Raw genomic sequence first — 19,936 nt, forward strand, 5'->3', positions numbered from 1 at the left:
TCGAAACTAGCGCAGTGCTACCAGTGCTGCGGAGAATTTTCGTTCCTCGTGGTGCGTACTACTGAAGCTGTTGTCCAACGAATTTAATTGATCATGTTTTTGTAAAAAAGTAATTAAATTTAATTAATTTACGCGTGAATTTTGGAAAAATTATCATTTTTTCGATACTTTTGATCATTTTAATCATTCATCGGGTCGATTGAAAAAAAAAGTGAATTTTATATGTGGCGTTTGTTCGTTGATATATTGTTATTAAGTTCTCGCGTAGCCGACCAATAGGAACGCTCGGTATATTGTTTTCTGTTAATTTGTTATTGCGTATTTTATTGCAAGTTTGTTTGGTTGTAATTGTAAATTTTTGCAATCATGATTTTGGTAAACGTGTTGTAAATTTGAATATTAGATTTAATGATAGTGATGTGACGCCAAACTTGTATCTACGATGAACAGAACACTAACAATTCGAAGAAATTAGTGCTTGTCACGTGACCTTTTGGAAAATGGCGCTTTTTGTGGCAAACCGTTATACAGCGAGCAGAGATAAGTAATGTCATGTCATATACGAGTTTGTTGATCTAGTATTTACTTTTGCCCATCGAAGTGTGATAACTGATTGATTAGCAAAAAATGTTCAGTAGAGCCAGGAGGAGGGGGCGCCCTCCCAAATCTGGCAATGTAGAGAAATCTAGGCACTTGAATATTTTGAAAAAGCCTAGATATTTATTGGATTCGAAAGACCACAGTGATACGTCCAATTCGCAAGTTTTATCACCTTTTTCGCGCAATTCGTCTCCGATTGGAAGCGATGTGAGTCGAAAAAGTCGAACGAAAAAGAAAACTAAGACCAAACCTAAAGCGAAGCCTGCAAAAAATAAAAGTTATTATTCGGATAACGTCGAAGACAAATATTCCGATTATCACTACGGCTCAGATTTTGGAGAAGAGGATAGTGATAAAAGTGATAACAACGATTCCCTCGGCACCAGCGATTTAGATGAAAATCGCGAAGAGCTCAGTGACAGCGATTTCTCCGTATCTAGTTATTCTACAACCGGTGGCAATAATCGTAAAAATATTACATATCAAAGAAATCCCACTCCCGAACCTCTATGGCTGCAAAACCGAGATATTCCGCCGCTAGAATTACCAAAGACTTCCGACGATCTGCTCGTACCCAGAGAACATGTTATGACCGCATTATCAATATACGAAGTACTTAGAAGGTTCAGAACGTTAATACGTTTGTCGCCGTTCAGATTCGAAGATTTTTGCGCCGTTTTAACATGCGAAGAGCAAACGTACCTGTTCGCCGAAATACATATAATGCTTTTGAAAGCTATTTTACGCGAAGAAGACGCTCAGCAGACTCATTTTGGCGCCCTAGATCAAAAAGATAGCGTAAATTCCGTGCTGTATTTCATCGACGGTGTTACTTGGCCCGAAGTGTTACGGGCGTACATTGAAAGCGATGGTACTTTCGAAGAACCCATTTTACAGATATTGAACTCTTGCGAGTACCCATTTACCGATATCGAAAACCGTCTTAAAATATTACAATTTCTTATTAACCAGTTCTTAATAACCAATCCTGTTAGAGAAGATCTCATCCATGAAGGTACGTTTACTTACGTTTACTTACACTCTTGTTTTTCTAACACGCGCTTGGCGCCAAAATTTTAACATTGTGTTTTTCCCCCAACTAGGTGGTTTCCAGTATGAAGATCATTGTCGTGTTTGCCACAAAGTTGGTGATTTATTATGTTGTGAAACTTGCCCGGCTGTTTTTCATTTGGAATGTGTTGATCCGCCTCTAACAGATGTTCCTACTGAAGACTGGCAATGCAACTTATGCAAAATTCATAAAGTACGACGAATTGTATAACCTTTTGTCTGTATGACATACTGAAGATTCGAGTCTAATAACCTTTTTTTCTCCTCGTAGGTTACCGGTGTCACTGATTGTATACCTGATATTGAAAAATCTGGTTTATTATCTCGTCAAGAACCACTTGGCTTCGATAGACATGGGAGAAAATATTGGTTTCTATGTAGAAGAATATTTATGTAAGTGTTTCAAACTCATTTCCCTGTTGAATTTCCTATAATTCGACTAACGATTTTGAATTTCAACGCAGTGAGAGCGAAGATGGAGAATATTGGTACTATTCGTCCGTCCCTCAATTAGACGAGTTACTCGAGACGTTGGATTCTCAAGAATACGAGGCTGGGCTTTGTCGAGAAATCAACGAATTTCGAGAAGAAATCATTAGACAAATGACAATTACCGAGAAACTGACAATGCAATCTAAAGGCAGCAAAAAATCGTTCTTAGAAGTGGAAAACGGTAATTAATTCAGTTCGGTGTTTTCACCTTGTGGCTTAGAACTTCAACTTACGTTGTACTTTTCTCACTACAGCTGCTTTATCGAAACTTCAAAAAGAAAGATTAGAGAAAAGGATACAAGAAGAAGAACAGAAACGTCAAAAAGGCAAGAAAGACGACGATTCCAGCTCCCAGGGTGGAGATGATGACGTAACTGCGGTAAGTATTTGCTCCATTTCAGTGACGCAATTTGGTATTTTATTGACGGTGAACTTTACCGAACGAATATCTTCTTTAGGATGGAAATGGCGATTCCAAAGACAATGAGAAACCCGATTCTGGTGAAAATGCCGATAAAGCGCACGGCAAAGGGGACGATAAAGATGAAAAAATGGATGTTTCGGAAAATGACGAAGATGAAGAAGATCTGGACGATGAAGACGACGAAGATGGAAGCTCAGAAACCAAAAAACGTAAGTCTTCCATTTATTACGTCATACATATTTTCCAATACAACGACGTCTGTCTCTGTACTAAAAGGTCAATCAACTCGGAATACCTTATGTTCCATAAGCTATGACCTTATTTTAATGTACTAGTTGCGTCATGAAAATTTATTCGAAGAAATGTACTCCCTGTTGTCAATTAAGTAGGAATAATTCATTCGACGATTTGACCCAATTCTTGAAAAATTTCTTATTTTGATTTTTTTAGTTGTAAAAAATATTAAAAATTGATTTTTAACCTAATTTGTAGTTTTCCCGCCTTTTTTTTCTGTCGTTGCCAACTTCATTGGAATTATTGATTTTTAGAGAGGAAACGTGACATAGTTACGCGTTCCAAAACCGGATCTCTTACACCGAGAACGTACAATATGGAAGAATTACGTAAAAAAGACAAGCCTATCACACCGAAAGTAGAAGCAGGTAAAGCGAATGAGAAACGCGAAAAAGAATACCCGGATATACACGAAATCAATGGTAGCCGATTAACGAGATTGAAAGCGCAGCAAATTTCTACCGGTAAATAATTTACGAAGGTTTGGTATTTTTTCAAATTCAACTTAGCTGACAATTTTTGTATTTTTTATTATTTCAGGAACGTACCTATTTAAATTAGGAATGGAGAATAGTTATAAAAATTACACCAATCAGTATAGCATGAACCAAATAGCTTTGAATAAGTTCCAAAAAAGCGAAGAACGCGATAAGAAACGCCACATGTCTTATAAATTTTCACTTACCACTGCCGCCGAATTCAAGTGGCCTGGAAATATTTACAGTAAGTTTTTTTCTTGAATTTTTAGAAATCTACTCGTACTTTTGAAGCAAAAAAAAATTACAAATTGTATTGTTTGTGAAGAAAAAAAATATAAAAATTCGTTTTAAAAATTGAGAAATTACACATCTTTAAATTACCTTGTCAAAAAAAATTTATTTCATTTGCAAAAAAATTTCAAAAATGAATTCTTGAAAAATATTAACGAAGCTTCCTTTTAAAGGAATAGAATAACAATTTTAATTTCAATATTTCAGGTAATCGATCTCAACTGGTAAATTCATTAAGACAGAGCGTTCTACAAATGGAAAACAGTATTCCACCGGCCTTCATGCATGTGAATTGGTCTCAAATGAGAAAAGCTTGGATTGCTGCAGTAAATTCTAGCAATACCCCGAGAGAATTCGCTCGAGCTATTATAGCTTTACACGCTTGTATTAAACCAGTAGTTTTTGCCTCCGTCTGGCACGATCAATTGGGTAAGTTCATCTAAAGTTATCTCAAAATGAGATACAGAAATCAATACTGAGTTATTTTCTGTTTTTATATTGTAGGGCATACGAAATTAATTCGTATTACGGCCGCCGAACGCGAGGAAAAGAAACGATTAGACAAGAAAGAGAAAAAAGAGTATGCCGAAGAAGAAGAAAGAAATAGAATGACATATAATTTCGTTAAATACACTTTGGGATTGAAGCACCAAGTAATTATTCCGAATATTAACATTTTTTTTAAATTTAAGAACCAAAGTAGTAACATCGATGATTATTTTTTCAGGTATATAAACAAAAAGGTGAAGAATACCGAATACACGGTCAATGGGGGTGGCTGTGGTTAGCTTCGACTCGACGAGTAAAAATCGCCGATTCTCGAGATTTGGGATTAAGCAGCGGGCCTTATAAATACATGGTTCAAGTTAAAGGTAAATCAGTCAATAATTCGTTACGATGTCAAATGAAATTTCATACTAATGGATCTTTTTTTTTTTCTCAGATGAAAAAGGATTCAAAATTCTAGCCGTAGAAGAAAGAATTTACGAAATTTTAATGAAACAGTGTAATAACGAGGGAAAAGAGGATATGGAAGTCGACGAAAGTGACAAAAAAGAAAGCAGTAAGTTGAATTTCAGCTCGAATTACCACAAAGCTCGATCTGGGCGGAAATTCTGTTAATTCTATCTCATCTTTCGTAGGTGTCCTCGCTAATTTAAAGAACCTGAAAGTGATTCCGCCCAAAACTGAATTCACCGAAATCGACGTCTCCAAATCGCTATTAACACCAGGTCGCTTACATTACCCGAAAGTAGCCAAAAAATCCAAATTGGATGAATTATTAACGAGGCGAACTCATCTGAAGGCGTTGGAAGAACGACAACTCGCCGCCAAAAAGGTAATTAAAATTGAAAAAATGATTGAAAAAAATCACAACGTTGAATTCCTTCCTCGTAATTCTCGATTTTGGTTTGTTCAGGCGGCTGCTGCTACTCCTAGTACTTCAACGGCGACGACAACGACTCAACCATCGCAAGCTTCGACGACGACGACCACGGCGACAGCGACACCGGCAACTGCGACAGATAAACCTGCCCCTTCTATCGCAAATCCGACCAATAACAATGCGCTTTTTAACGCTTTAACTGTGAAAATACACGCGTTGAGGTCGCAGTACATATCGTTGACTCAACTGAACAAAACTTACGTTTGTTATTCTCGCGGCTGTGCTAATCAAAAACCATTAGAATGCTATTCGCCTTTGTGTCGTAAAAGGTCCCGTTTACGCGTGGAATTGCTGGAATTGTTGCATAAAGCTAGCGCTCTCAACCAGGCTAATAAAGAAAATAAGGCTACGCCGGAGACCAATGTGAAGAAAATCATCAAAACCGAAGGTAAAAATTTTGAATCTGTGTCTAATTCCAATATTTTTTATGTAGGAGTATTTTTCTAAATTATTGGTATAGTTTGATCCAAAAGAGAAATTTTTATGTCTCCCCCCTCCCCCCAATTAATTTTATTGACTGATGTGCTTGAGGAAAAAACTGAACATTTTCTATTTTTATTTTATTTTATTTTTTCTAGAAGAAGCCAAGCCAACGACTAGCGTAAACAGCGCGGTGACGAATATCGCCGATATTAAAATCTCCACCACCGAAACAGAAAGTGCCGTGGTCAAGACCGAAACAGTCCCTGCGTCAGCAGAAGTCAAAATAGAGGCTCCAGAACAACAACAACAACAACAAGAAACACCACCACAACCGCAGCCAGAGCCAGAGCAACAACAGGTGCAAATTAAAGAAGAAAACCAGAACTCCTCTTCTTTCGCTGCTACCGCCGAAGGTGTGAAAATTGAAAACGCCGAACCTGTTGCTTCTGCTACCGATGACGTAAACTCCGCTACGACCACAGCTGAAGAGTCTCAACCAGTTGCTAGTGCCAATAACGACAATCCTACAACCGAAACACCACTGGTTGGCGATAACAATGATACCGTTGTCGCTAATCAACCTACCAATACCGTCAATCAAACCGAACCGCTGCAAACTGAGACCAGTGTACCTCAAAACGAAGAAAAGCCAGCAGACACCAATGGCGAAAACACCACCGTGAAGGTTGAAATCAAAAACGAATGCATCGACATTAAAACTGAACACGAATCCTTCGACCAAGTCGCCCAACCTTCGTATCCGTCTTTCTTCGCCAATGCTACAGATATCTGTAACGAAGTGGAAATCGGCGCTAATGAAGAAGTCGAAGAGTCGATGTCGGAAAGTGGTTCGGATCAGAGTGACGATGAAAGCAAGAAGAAGAAAACCGAAACCGAAAAAACCATTAAACAAGAACAAGTTGAAGAGAAATCTGATGCCGGAGCTGCTCCATCGAAAAGTACCGCCGATGCTGAAAACACCAAAAACGAACGTACTATTAAAACATTACCGCCTAAATCATCCTCTTCAGCGGTGCCAGATACCGCTGTTAATACGACAACGACCACTCTCTCGTCGAGGTACAGATTTGTTGTGATTTTTAATATCGTGTAATTTACTATATCGAGTTTTAATATATTTTTTTAATCTATTTTCAGAGGTAAAAGTGCCTTTTACGCGAAACGACATAATATAAAGTCATCGATCGTTAAACTAGAACCTTTGAGTTTGGGTGGAAGGAACACCAGGACAGTTTCGGCCTTACCAAATATCATGTCTACTCCGATCGTGGCACCTCGTTCTAATTTAGATGACATGAAGTATTCGACCACCGATACCAAACAAAAGGTTGGTAATCATATTACAAACTGACGTAGCTTGTATTGTAGTGTTATTTATTGTGTGTTTTTTGTCGCAGATCTACCTTAAAAAGATCCAAAATCAAGTTATAGACAAGAGGAAAAAACGTTCTCCGGTCAAGTACCCGCAAACTTCTACCTTCGCTACCCGTGCCAATAAACACAGTATTATGATTTTGGCTCCTTACGAGTTGAGAAAATTAGCTCGAAAAGCTGGACGATTTTACGTCTCCGGGTTCAGTTATTTGGCCAAGGTTTGTTTTGTTTCTGCAAACGAAAACACTGCAAATCCACGAGATTTCGAATTCATCGAGTTGTTTTTTTTTTCATTTTTACAGGCCAATCACCGAGTATGGAATTATCCTTGTCCGAGACCGCTGTTTAAAACTAGCTGGCTGTATCGTGCTGTCAACGTTCATACCATACTGGCGGCTGGATTACATTTCCGCATTATGTGGGCTTCGTTGAAATGGGACGATATGCAGGTTGGTGTCGTTATAATTAGTGAATTTCTCCGCTGAAATTCGGAATGAAATTTAATTTCTGTAATTTTTATTTTACTCAGACGAAACATTCGTTGGATATGAAAAACCAAGTTACCAACGAAACCGAGATTATTACGACGGAAATTTTAGAAAAGAAACATCTCGGACCGTTCTGCGAGCGAACCGAGTACAAATTACGTAAAATTGTCACACCATTGGAAACACCAAAGACCATCAGAGGTCCGTATAAAACTCAGCGTGTAAAATTCGTAAATGTAAATTGAAGATAATTAATCGATGTTTTCGTGTTTCGTTCAAATTTCGCAGAAGTAACATCGTTCCGAACCGGTCTTCGAAAACGTAAACGAGAAGAAGCTTTAGATAAAGTCGATCCTCAAATATCGGAAGTATGGGTTGACGAATCGAAACTCGAATTGTGGGAAATTAAACAATTCGCCGAAAAGTTCGTAGTCGTGTTTATCGCAGAGATTAACTGTTTTCTCGCTTGTTTCATTTCTTAATTTTTCATTTCATTTATAGATTGGAGAAAGAAGCTTTGGTGGCCCAAACGCAATCCATGCTAAGACCGAGACCGTTGGTCAACACGGTGAATCGTAATTCCATCGCAGGTACGCCGGACTCGAAAGACGGTTTGTTACAGAAAACCTCCAATACCAGCGACGACGTTAAAGAACGAGTACAACGTATAATGAGCCAGAATCGTAAAGCTCTCGATGCGGCTAATACGCCTACGCCGAATGCTAAATCCATACTGCAGCCTTCCGGCGAAGGAAACGTTATTCGGAAGTTTATCACGAGCACGCCTTTCAATTCGTCCAATTCTCAAGTGCTGAATTTACTTAGTAAAAGTGGTGAGTATTTATTTATTTATTTTTTTTTTATGGAGAAAAATGTGTAAAATACGCTCCAATCTTCGTTATTCTATTCTTCGATTTTTTCCCCCTTCAAGGTACTTTGACACCAGGCACGCCGAATTCTACGTTTACGAAAGAAAATTCCAGATTTTTGATCACCACCGGAAATGGTACGCCGGTTAATGCGGATAAAACGATGGTCGGAGCTCGTCGTATTTTCATGGCGAAAGGTACGTTATCGGCGAACTGATAAGATGAGTATTTTATGTACGTACGTGTTATCTATGGAATTCTATGATTGTTTTACAGGACCCGATGGCAAAGCTACCGTTATTACTTCGGCAGCGGGGAATATTTTACCAAAATTAATTCAACAAAAGGGACAAGTCGCCGTGTCGCAAGCGTCCACTCCCACTGTGACGCAAGATGTGTCGCAGAATGCTGCAAATGCCGCTGCAAATAATGCGATAACTAAATTAAGAGGTGGGTTGATTGGAATATTTTCGTAATAAGGTTCGAGTGTTGTTTTACGTTGTAATAATTATTAATTTCGTATTTCGCAGGAAACCCTGTACAACAAAGAATACAAATATCCAAAACACCAGATGGAAAATTCCAAGTGAAAGGATTGTTACCTGGTGAGTTTTTTTTTTCAATTTGGCTTTTTCATTTTAATGGGTTACACGTGTTTTTTGGATAAAATTCTCAAAATGAAGGGAGGGGGGTTGAAAATGAACATGTGTTGAAAATCAGTAATCACTTGAAACTTCCTCTGTCACTCACTAAACGTGACTGGAGCCTTCAAAAATGAAAAATTGACGTTTTCAGGAGTGATTCCAATTATATGAAAGCTAATGCATTTTACTTTTTGGACGCACTGTGAATGTGTCTTGAATTGTTGCCATCATTTCACCATGTTCATTCGATCAAAAATTTCTCCTCTCATTAGGGAACATCTTGAACTGACACTCTCTGATTTGAACAAAGTCAAGCCAAATCGAGATGTCTTATAACGCCTATAATTAAAATTTTGTGAGGTGAAGTTCGTTTTTTTAATTTTTGGCGAATTTTTGAGAATTAAAAAAATCCAAAATATTTGTTTTTGAAAATAATTCGGTACGAATAATTTATTTCAGATCCCTCCCTCACCATCCCCCTACTCATACACGTTTTCGAAAAATTTTCGCTTTTTTGCCAACAATTTCAAAAAGTCACTTTTTTGCCTGAAATTTCCAAAAATATCTCTCCAAAATTAAACTGCTTTTTGCTAAAATGTATTTTCAAAGTCTTGCTTCTTGTCCAAAATTGGCAACGATTTTCACCTTTTAAACCAAAAGTCCCCAATAAGTCTCACGTTTTGCCAAAAATTGTTTTATAAGTTTCGCTTTTTTGTGAAAAATTGTACTTACCTTTTGCTAAAATTGACCAAGTCTTGCTTTTGGCCGAGAAATAGCAGAAGTCTTGTTTTTAGTCAAAATAGCAAAAACATCTCGTGTTCTGCCAAAAACCGCTTGAAATTTTTGCTGATTTGCAAAAAATTCGTAAAAGTCGTTTTTCTCAAAAATTACCTATCCAAAAATCTTGTTTTTTTTTCAGAAATTGTCAAAAAGCCCTGCCTTTTATTAAGATTAATAAAGTCTTACTTTTGTCTATAAAGAGCAAAAAGTCTCATTTTTTGCCAAAAATCTCACCTTTTTTTGAAAAATCTCCATATATTATCTTTTTTACCGAAAAATTGCGAAAATGTTTCACTGTTTTCTTCTTTGCTGAAATTGCCAATTAGCCTCACTTTTTTTGCTAAAATCTGCTCAAAAATTTTGCATTTCGCCCAAAAATTGCTAAAAATCTCCATCTTTTGCTGAAATTGTCAAAATTTTGCTTTCTACCAAAAATAGCAAAAAATTTTAATATTCTACGAAAAATTCCCAAAAAGTTTCACGTATTCCGAAAAGTTGGCAAAAAAGCTCTGCTTATCAAAATATTGCTTTTTGTCAAAAATTACTAAAAAATTTCACTTTTTTCCAAAAAGTTTTGTTTTTTGATGAAATTGTCAAAGTCTTGATTTTATCTAAAATTACCAGAAAAGTTTTCACGTTTTTACCAAAAATTGACCATAAATTGCTTTTTGTAAAAAATTATTCAAAATTCTCGGGAGGAAGGGAGTGAAACGAAGTATGTATTTCGATTTTCAAAAATTTGCCAATAGTTCAAAAATGAACTTTGGTAACTAAAATGTTTGATGGGAGGAGGGGAGATAGGTTTCAGAACATGCTCTTTGATCTGACTTCGATTCGTTCGAGAAAAGATTGTCAGCTTAATACTTTTTTTGAAAAATCAATTTTTGAAATGTTGCATTCCTCGAGTCCGTAGGAAGTTGATGATTGAAACCCGAACTCACCTTGTTCAATAATTCTACTTTACAGGCCAACAACTGGTTCAATTACCCGGCGGCAAATTGCACGTTTTGCATACGCAACAAAGCGGCGGCGTTACGTCCACTTCATTGGCCGGAAATGCTGTTCTGAAGAAAATCGACGGAGAGCCGAACGCGCCTACCGGTGTCGTGCAACAGGTAGCCATAGCGAACACAGTCGCCTCAGCCAATGAAGAAAATCTCGCTGGTATTATTACATCGGATGCGAATACCCAACAACCCAAACAACAGATCGCCGTCTTAGCCCAAAATGTGAATAATGCCGCCCTTAAATCATTCTTACCAGTTTCCAAACTTCAGATGAGTCCTATGGTTGGTGGAGCCAAAACCACCCAGGTAAGCGATGTTCTTTGTAATTGGCTTGGAACCGTTTCCGACGAACTGATTATTCATGTAGTATGAATTTTATTTTTTTAAACGCAGGTAATTTTGAAATCGCAACCCGGTATGCAAACTTTGATTCCTAAAACATCTGGAAATACGACCGTACTGGTTAATAATTCTGGTCAAGTAGTCAATCCGCAACAGATAGTTATCGGTGGTAAAAATATCGCTACTCAGGTAAGCAACGAAGACTCGATGTTCATTAAATTAATATTTCGCGATAGAATTCGTTTTTACGTGTTTTTTTCTATTTAGGCGTCGGTCGCTGTGACTCCTACGCTACAAACCATCGCTACGCCGAAACAGACATCTGTTGTGCTCACCTCCGAGGGTCAAATGGTGAACACAATGAGCCCTCTGTTGCTCAACAGCGCCAATATGAACACCGTGAACGTATTACAGAACCTGGTGAACGGTAAAGCCGCCTTAACTACGATTAACGGACAACAGGTCATCATTCGAGCGGCTGGAGGAGGTAAATGAAACCATAATTTACGCTACGAATTTCGCTGCGAAAAATGATCCTAATCGATTTCCCACTCGTTATTTATAGACGGAACATTAGCGCAATTGGCGACCACACCAGGCGGTGCAGCGAATATCGTCAAAGTGGTCAGATCCGCGGCGCCGGGTACCATTTCGAATTTGAATATTCAAACAACCACCGCCACGTCCATTCTGCAAAATCAACCTCCATTGACTCCGATCGCCGCTGCCGTCGCTCCTGCTGCACCTACATCTGTAGTTACCCATCAACAAGCCCCGATTACTACGACAACTATACAATCGGTGAGTAATTCTCGTTCGCAACGATGTACATAAACATCGTGTAATTGATTCTAATCGCTCCTGTATTTATTTCAGCCTACCAAATTGACACCAAAAACGCAAGTCACCAAAACCATCTTGGCTCCTAAGCCGAAAAAGATTTCTCCCGCGGTTGCTACCGCCCCAACGTCCGCCGCTGCTGCTCCTGTAACGTCGAACATTGGTCCGGGCGGCGATGCCGCGAGTCGTACTAATGCCAGCGGATTAACACCTCAACAAGAAGCCATGCTTGCCAATGAACCTCCCGGTACAATTATCAAATGCATTACCGCGCAAGTTATACAAAGCCCACAAGGACCGAGGATCGTCTTACAAGGTCTTCAAGGATCCAATTTCACGCCTCAACAGTTGCAAGTTATTCAGCATCAAGTTAAACAACAGTTGTTGAAAAGTAAGTACAACGGTTTCGTGGATATTGCGAATAAAATACATTTTTCGAGTATAGTTGTTAATGACGGATTTTCTGCGTGTAGCTCAAGCTTCGGCGGGAAATCAAGGTATTCTTGGACCGACGAAAATTTACCTTGCCATGCAACAGGCGCCGGGTGCTGGCGATGCATCGATTAAGGAAAATAACGCTTCGCAGGTGAGTGTTTCTTTAACAAAATTCACTTATTTGTGACCAAATAAAGAGACATATTTTTATTCAATTTTTTTCTCACAGCCTGAATCATCATTCAAACAAGAAGTGAACAACGTACTAGATTCGTTACCGCCTATAGCTCCTAAACAACCTGTCAATCCGACCATCATGCCGCAACAGCAAACTATGCCTGCTCTTAATGGTGAGTTTTCATAGCGATTAATGCCTGAAATGAAACGAAAAACCTGTATTTTAATTCGCTCTCATTTTCATTTTAATTTCTGTTCCTGAAGAAACCCTTATCAATAAAACGGAAGGAAGCTTATTAGAAAATCATTTGCTGTCAAGTCCTGCAGATCAAACACGTCCCAGTGGTACAGATACTTCGGCCGAAACCATTTCTCCAGCTGGAGAAGGCAAAGTAGGTGGCCGAAAACGACCATCTTCTAGCAGTGTGGATGAAGAGACTCCAGCCAAAAAGGGTCGACGAGCAAAAACACCCAAGTACGTACTTCCCTGTGTTCTGATTTTTCAATTATTTGAAGTTTTCTCGATTTTTTAATTCGACGTTTTAATTTTCCCCTTACTTGTAGAGCGACACCTGTTGAAAAAACCAACAATAAAGCTCGACTTAGTAAAATACAAGAAGAGAAGAAATGGAATCAAACGCAACATAAACTACAAAATCTGTTATATCGTCAAAAAGAACAACTTAAGAAGGAAATACTTCAAAAACGAGATATTTTAGAGAAAGAATTGAAAATGCAGATTCAGGTAAGAAAGCTATTTAAAAAATCGACGAATGTCTCGCACGAACGCGCGAATTAATCTTCATTTTTCAACTTGCAGAAAGAGATACACGCGCAGAACAAACAAATCGATCAATACACCACCTCATCAACTTCGTCGTCGTCCGTTCAAAATCAATCGAATCTTTCATCTATGGCAAACGCCAAACGTAAAATGACCGCAGGAGTGGCCGGCTCGTCTGCCTCGCCTTCTAATTCGGTTTCCCAAGCAGTTCGTACCGGTGCAAACGTCACGTACACGACGACTCCGACCGCTGCCAACGCCGGTGTCCCAACAACTCCTTCGAACGCCAGAAATCTGCTACAGATGACCTTAAGCAATAGAACCGGCGTACCCGGTGTCGTCAGCAGTGGCCATACCACCAGCTCCGGCAGAACGGTTACTCCGACTGCTGCGGCTGCTGCAGCCGCTGCCGCAGCATCCGGTAGATTATCTCAAGCGGCGAGTTCGCAACACGTTAGCGCGGCAGCGTCTACCAATATGAGGAAAACCACCGCTCAAACTGCCGCCAAAACGCCTAACCGTAGAGCCGGTAAACGTGATTCTCGAGGAGGTGCTGGCAAACAGCAAAGCCTTATTGGCACCGTGACCACGTCGCGTTCCAAGAAAGAGAAATTGTTGTGCGTTTGCCGGACACCGTATGATGATACGAAGTAAGTGGAAGTTTTAGCCTTTATCTCATATCTGTGTATATTGCTCTGCTTGAGTCTGAAATGATTATCGTCGGGTGAATGGAACTAAAAGAATCTTGTACTGAACTAGAGATCGATCGTTTTGGGTGAAATCCAAAATTCTGCGAAATCCAGATCTTTGATCTAAATTCAAATCTTGGATCTAGGTTCAATTAAGTGATTTTGAAATAGTAGGACTCCTGACGTTCTTGGGTCAATTTTTTAAGGGGGATAAAAATTTGAGGAACGTGCTCTCGAGATCTTGACAGAAATTTTGAAAACGTTCTGGAGAAGTCGTGCATTTTCGAATTAGAGATATCGTTGAAAATAATTCGCAGAATTGAATATTTTCTGAAATTTTTGTATCCCTTTCTGCGACCGTCCATTTTATGAAATGATTTCGTTCCCAAAAGTCATATTTTTACTCTTGTTTTTATTTTTCAAAATCAGTATGAATGATCACTGATCAGCAACAAACTGAATAAGACATTACTATAAACACGCTGAATATTTCAAGGGAAAAAATAGAAAAACATATCTTCGTGATACAAATTTACTTTTTTTGGTCAAATTTTACCCACCCCTGGTTCATTTCTTGAAAACTTTTTAAGATAAAACCGCAAATTCCTGGCGCGATGATTAATTTTAATCCCAAACAAACACGAAAGTGATACGCTATTATTTTTTATTCTTCCTTTTAATCTCGTGGCCATTAAAGTAATCTCTCTTATCATACTATTCACGTGCTATTTACTCGTGATATTAATAAAATCACACAGTACGTCTAGAAAAGGTCTCCCTAGGTGTACTAATAATGCTTAATTAAACCAGCGTAACGAGCTGATTTCACTGGTGCCGGAGTTTTCGGTATAGAATTCTTTTGAGTGTAATGTTACGAAGTTGATAATTTTTTTATAGGGTGTTCAAAAAATGACAATTCAATATTTAATCGAATGACTTTTTTTCAAAAAAACTTTAGGGGTTACTGGTTCAAGTTGGAGGAAAATCGACTTTGGATGATATTTTAGAACAGGTCTGAAATTTCTGCGTATTAAATCGTTGAATTGGCGTTTAAAATGGAAGAAAAATCGTTGAAAATTGGAAGATTATAATTTTGGAGTTTCGCGAAAAACACGACGAAAAATATGAGAAAAACTTGAATTTTTAAAAAAATTTCAGTCAACTGCTTCGTGGAGTGTACTTTATTAATTAGCACAATCGAACTTTAATTTTGTTGAAGTGCATGTAAAATGATTGAAAATTAAGCAGTTCGTTTTAATGATAAGCTGATAACGTTTCCTTGATCTCGTGTTCATTTCGTGCTGAGTTGATGACCTTTGTCAAATGAGTATAGCCTGATTTTCTCGTCAAAATTTTCGAAAAATACGAGTATTGTCGATCATCAGGTTGCTGAAATATTGAAGACATTCAAAGCCAAAATGGGCTTGAGTAAAAAGGTCATTTTCCCCACTTCCGGCCACCAACACCCCCCCCCCCACCCCAAAAAAATCTTTGGAAAAATTGTTAGATTTGATCAATTTTTTAATTGGAAAAGAACATAAAAATTGCAATTTTACAATGAATAGTTTTATGCCTCTCGCATTGATAATTCATTATTTTATTGAAAATACTACTTAGGTACTTGAAAAGCTATCTATTAATCGAGTTTTTTTTTCAAAATTTTGTCGAAAATTTTCAGAAAAAAGGCAAAAAAATACAGAATTGCAAAATAAGCTAAAAGGGTAAAAATTTGTCAAATTTCTCATCCGCCCCCCCCCCCCGACAATCGTGGCTGAAACATGGTCACCAAAAACTTCTGCTTTCGTCAATTTTTCAATCAACCTTGGAAATTTCAATCCCCCCCCCCCCTACAACTTCCAGAATTTCGAATTTTTTTCCTTTTTTTCATGAAATTTTTCTAATCCCTTTAAAATCTATATAATTTTAAGTGGTTAATTCTCATCCCTTTTCTTCGAGTTTCCCAAAATTTGAAAGAATATCCTGCTTATTGGACGCATCAACCAAAAAATATTGGCAAAATTCCCTCAAACTGTTTGAAAATTGGGAGAAATAGCAACATTTATTGCAAATCAAAATTCGAAATTGAAAAAAAATTATCAAAGTGTATTTTAAAAATCCAAAAATCGGTTTACAAAGTAAGCAAAAAAAAATCAACATAATCGACCGAAAAAAGTAGTTGATATGTGACGCGGCCAGCGATACCATACCATATGTCGGAAAACTTTTTTTTGAGATAATCGCGTTTTCATGGAAAAAGTCATTTGTCGATTCATATCATATACTATGAAGCCTATACTTTGGAATGGGTGTACCCACCGATCTCAAACACGTCGTTTTAGTGGTGAAAAACCGGTTTTACAAAAGTGCTTTTCATAAAAAAATGTCAAAAAAAAAAAAAATATTATGATGTAAAACCATTAAAAGATGAAGAAAATCAAAAAAAAAAAAAAAAAATTTTTAAATGTTACAAAAATAACCCAAACTTTCAAACACGTTTTTCTCAGAATTTTGGTTTTTGAATTTCAAAAAATACGCAACTTTGAAATTTTGAAAATTTGTCAGATTTTAATATTTTGAAAATCTGTTTGCACCATTGAAAAGAGGAAGAAAAACACTACCAGAAACCACAATAAAACGAAAAAAATTTTTGCCGACATATGGTATGGTATCGCTGGCCGCGTCACATATGATGAAAAAAATTAATAAAATATTGAAAAATTGAAAAAAAAAAACATTGAAAATATTTCTAGGAATTTCCAAAAAATTGATAAATAAATCTGAACAAAGTTGAAAAAAAAAACACCATAAAAATAGTGTCCAAGTTACCCTCAAACGCTCAAAAAATTGGCCAAACATTTGTACCATCTGCACCCTTGCCATTATTTCCATTTTCCGAACTAAGAAAGTAGAGATGGAGGGGGGAAGACAAGAGAAAAATACCTACAATTATGTACTTTGAAACGAATTCAATAATTTTGTACCAGTTGAAGCGAATATTTAAAATTATTTTTTTGCAAGTCGTCAAACACTTATGATGAGAAAACCACTCAAGTTCGATTCCGATTTCAAAGAAAGTTGGATTTTTGTAGTGATCATTTCCAAAATCTCAGCTGTCTGAATCTAAACCAATTTTTCAATTTTTGATGAATTTTTGTTGATTGAGAAATCAAAATTTTCCATTCTCACACTTAAGTGAAGTGGCCAGTTGGAAAATTTTGAAGCAATTTTTTTGGTTTTTGAAGACTTCTTTTCGAAATTTAGCCCTCCTTGAAACAGGCGAATTTTCATTTTGATTCATTTTTCAGCCCCCTCCCCTTGAGCTATCCAAACCGATTTCAAAAATTTGCAGCGAATTGGAATAGAAATGAGATTCATTGTGTCGTAGGTGAACTTGAAAAAAAATACGTTTCGCGACTTTTCATACACCTTGTAGGCTTGAATGAAATTCTTCAATCCCATAGAATTACACCGGAAAAAACTTTTAACGCGTACTGTACAATAATTATTGTATAACAATGAACCCGCTTGTTTTTGTTTGTCAAGTACATGTTTTTTCAACCCATTTAATCTCTCTTTCTTCCATCGTATAATAATTTCACCTACGTCAAATTTTTATAAAGATTGTCTTTATTTTGAAAACAATATATAATATTTTATTATCGTACCTACGTAAATTTGCGAACAAATATACTAAACGTTGAATTTTATTCCAATTTCAGGTTTTACGTCGGATGCGATCTGTGTAACAATTGGTTCCATGGCGATTGCGTCGGTATTACCGAAGAGATGAGTAAATCGTTATCAGAATTCGTATGTTTGGAATGCGCTCACGCCAGAGAATCGCAAGAATTATATTGTCTTTGCCGGCAACCATACGACGAATCTCAGTACGTAATCTGAGCTGAAAAAAATGAGCAAATTTTCACAACCTTGTAGGACTCCGATTGATAACACAAATTTTTATATTATTTCAGGTTCTACATATGCTGCGACAGATGTCAAGATTGGTTCCATGGTCGTTGTGTGGGTATCCTGCAATCGGAAGCTGATCACATCGACGAGTACATTTGTCCTAATTGTACGAATAATTCGAACGCAAACGTGGCGAACACGAAGAACCTGACGCTGAAGGATTACGAAGCGTTGAGAAAATTAATTAAACAAATACAAGTGAGTCCTCGCACGAATGAAAAACAAACGAGTGGTTGTTTGTTGTTTCTTCGATACTCATTGAAAAAAAAAATTTGTTCTAGTTGCATAAGAGCGCATGGCCTTTCATGGAACCAGTTGATCCGGAAGAAGCTCCTGATTATTATAACGTTGTCAAAGAACCAATGGGTACGATGAACTGGACGTCTTATTAACTCTCCAGAAACGAACGATTATTATAATTCGCGATTTTTTCATGTTCGCAGATCTCACTACCATCGAGTTACGAGTCACCGATCGCAAATACAAAAAACTCAGCGAGTTTATCGGTGACATGACCAAAATATTCGACAACTGTAGATACTACAATCCGAAAGACTCTCCTTTCTACAAATGTGCCGAAGCTTTAGAATCGTATTTCGTATCCAAAGTGAAAGGTCTTCGTGATAGATTAACCGAGGCGAAATAATTCTCGTAATCATTACGAGCAGAACTTCTCATCTTCTTGTTATACGCTTCTTATTATGTCTGTTGTTCTCCCTCTATCGCCCGATTTTTTTGTTTGTTTTTTTGTTTGGTGGTATGTTTTATTCGTGATGACCTTTATATATTGTGCTATTATGCTACTTTATTATTCTTTTTTTCCTGTTTTATATTTTAAAAAATCATGCGATTTAGAGAGAGGGGTTCCCGTTGTATTTGTCCGTTTGTTTTTATTAATTATTAATTATTATATATAGTGTGTATGCAACCTTTACTGTAAAAGGAATGTTGATTAATTATCGTTGTAAATTTATATAATGGTGTTAACATTTGAGTATATATGTACATGAATGTTGCCACTTTGTTTAATATTATCCCTTTTTTTTACGTTATATATTTTGTGTGGTCTTGTAACACGACTTTGGTATTATTTAGTTACACTTTTTTTCTTTTTTTTAATTTATTTCCTTTACTTTTTTGTATTGGTAATTTTTTTTTCGATATTTAAGTTTTTAAATTAAACATTTTGTATTATGTAATTAGATTTTGAAAGTTTTTTGTAATTAGACGTAATTTTAATTATTTTCCCTTTTTTCTGTTTTTTCTTTTTCTATAATTTCTTTTTTCTTTTATTTACATGTAATATTATTTGTTCCCCTGATATTTTGGTTAATTGTGTGTATGGGAAGAGAAGTCGTACTGTTTACTTATGTGTGTGCTGGAGAACTCGAACCAGAATGTTTACCCCCTCTGATGAGGAAAAAATGAATAACTCGAACGAAAAATTTAATAAAATATTTTTTAAAAAGATGACCAAACTTGATTGAAAAATGTAATAAATTGTCATCGGCGTGCGAGAAAGAAATCGTTGAAAAAAATTTATCTAGTCTTTCATGATTATTATCAATGTTTGAAAGGTACTTAAAGATTTTTAAAAAAGTTTATTTTTTGTAGTAATTTTTATCCGTGTACATACATTTAAAAAAAAAAAGGAGAAAAGAGCGGATATTTTCAAAATCCATTCGAACGTTACGCGTTGTTTGTTTTTCGTTGTTGAATACGCGCCTATTACAAAAATAAAAACGTATCTGTGGTAGTTTTGTAGTATGGATGTACAAAATGAAACATAGAAGTTTAATTTTGTTGTATAATATGTAATTTTTTTTCTTTCTTTTTTTTTTGTATTATAAATGAATTAATATTTATAAGATATTTAAATTATATAGGTTTTTTTTCCAAGTTGTTTGTTTTTTTTTATGGGTTGGTTGTGGGGTTTCGTTTGATGAAGGGTATGATATTGAGGAATGATTTGACAAGGACCAATGGAATTATC

General features: G+C 36.8%; 1 protein-coding gene across 1 annotated transcript; it reads left to right on the plus strand.

Moving 5' to 3' along the window:
- The first annotated feature begins 69 nt into the window (after window positions 1–69).
- E(bx) (nucleosome-remodeling factor subunit NURF301 E(bx)) lies at window positions 70–19,842 on the plus strand. The gene is made up of 38 exons (XM_065343414.1): window positions 70–1,615; window positions 1,704–1,864; window positions 1,943–2,064; window positions 2,136–2,344; window positions 2,418–2,542; window positions 2,622–2,796; window positions 3,136–3,345; window positions 3,422–3,604; window positions 3,859–4,080; window positions 4,156–4,304; window positions 4,379–4,523; window positions 4,595–4,714; window positions 4,794–4,990; window positions 5,072–5,486; window positions 5,677–6,601; window positions 6,680–6,869; window positions 6,940–7,134; window positions 7,219–7,365; window positions 7,446–7,605; window positions 7,693–7,828; window positions 7,906–8,237; window positions 8,336–8,470; window positions 8,550–8,723; window positions 8,804–8,878; window positions 10,664–11,010; window positions 11,098–11,235; window positions 11,314–11,533; window positions 11,612–11,847; window positions 11,923–12,277; window positions 12,360–12,472; window positions 12,551–12,671; window positions 12,763–12,973; window positions 13,063–13,243; window positions 13,319–13,932; window positions 17,691–17,858; window positions 17,946–18,141; window positions 18,225–18,309; window positions 18,387–19,842. Exons 1-38 carry the CDS (start codon window positions 628–630, stop codon window positions 18,587–18,589), a joined length of 9,078 nt encoding a protein of 3,025 aa, XP_065199486.1. The 5' UTR covers window positions 70–627; the 3' UTR covers window positions 18,590–19,842.
- Window positions 19,843–19,936: the final 94 nt, after the last annotated feature.

Source organism: Planococcus citri, chromosome 1 (assembly GCF_950023065.1).
Source record: "Planococcus citri chromosome 1, ihPlaCitr1.1, whole genome shotgun sequence".
NCBI lineage: Eukaryota > Metazoa > Arthropoda > Insecta > Hemiptera > Pseudococcidae > Planococcus > Planococcus citri.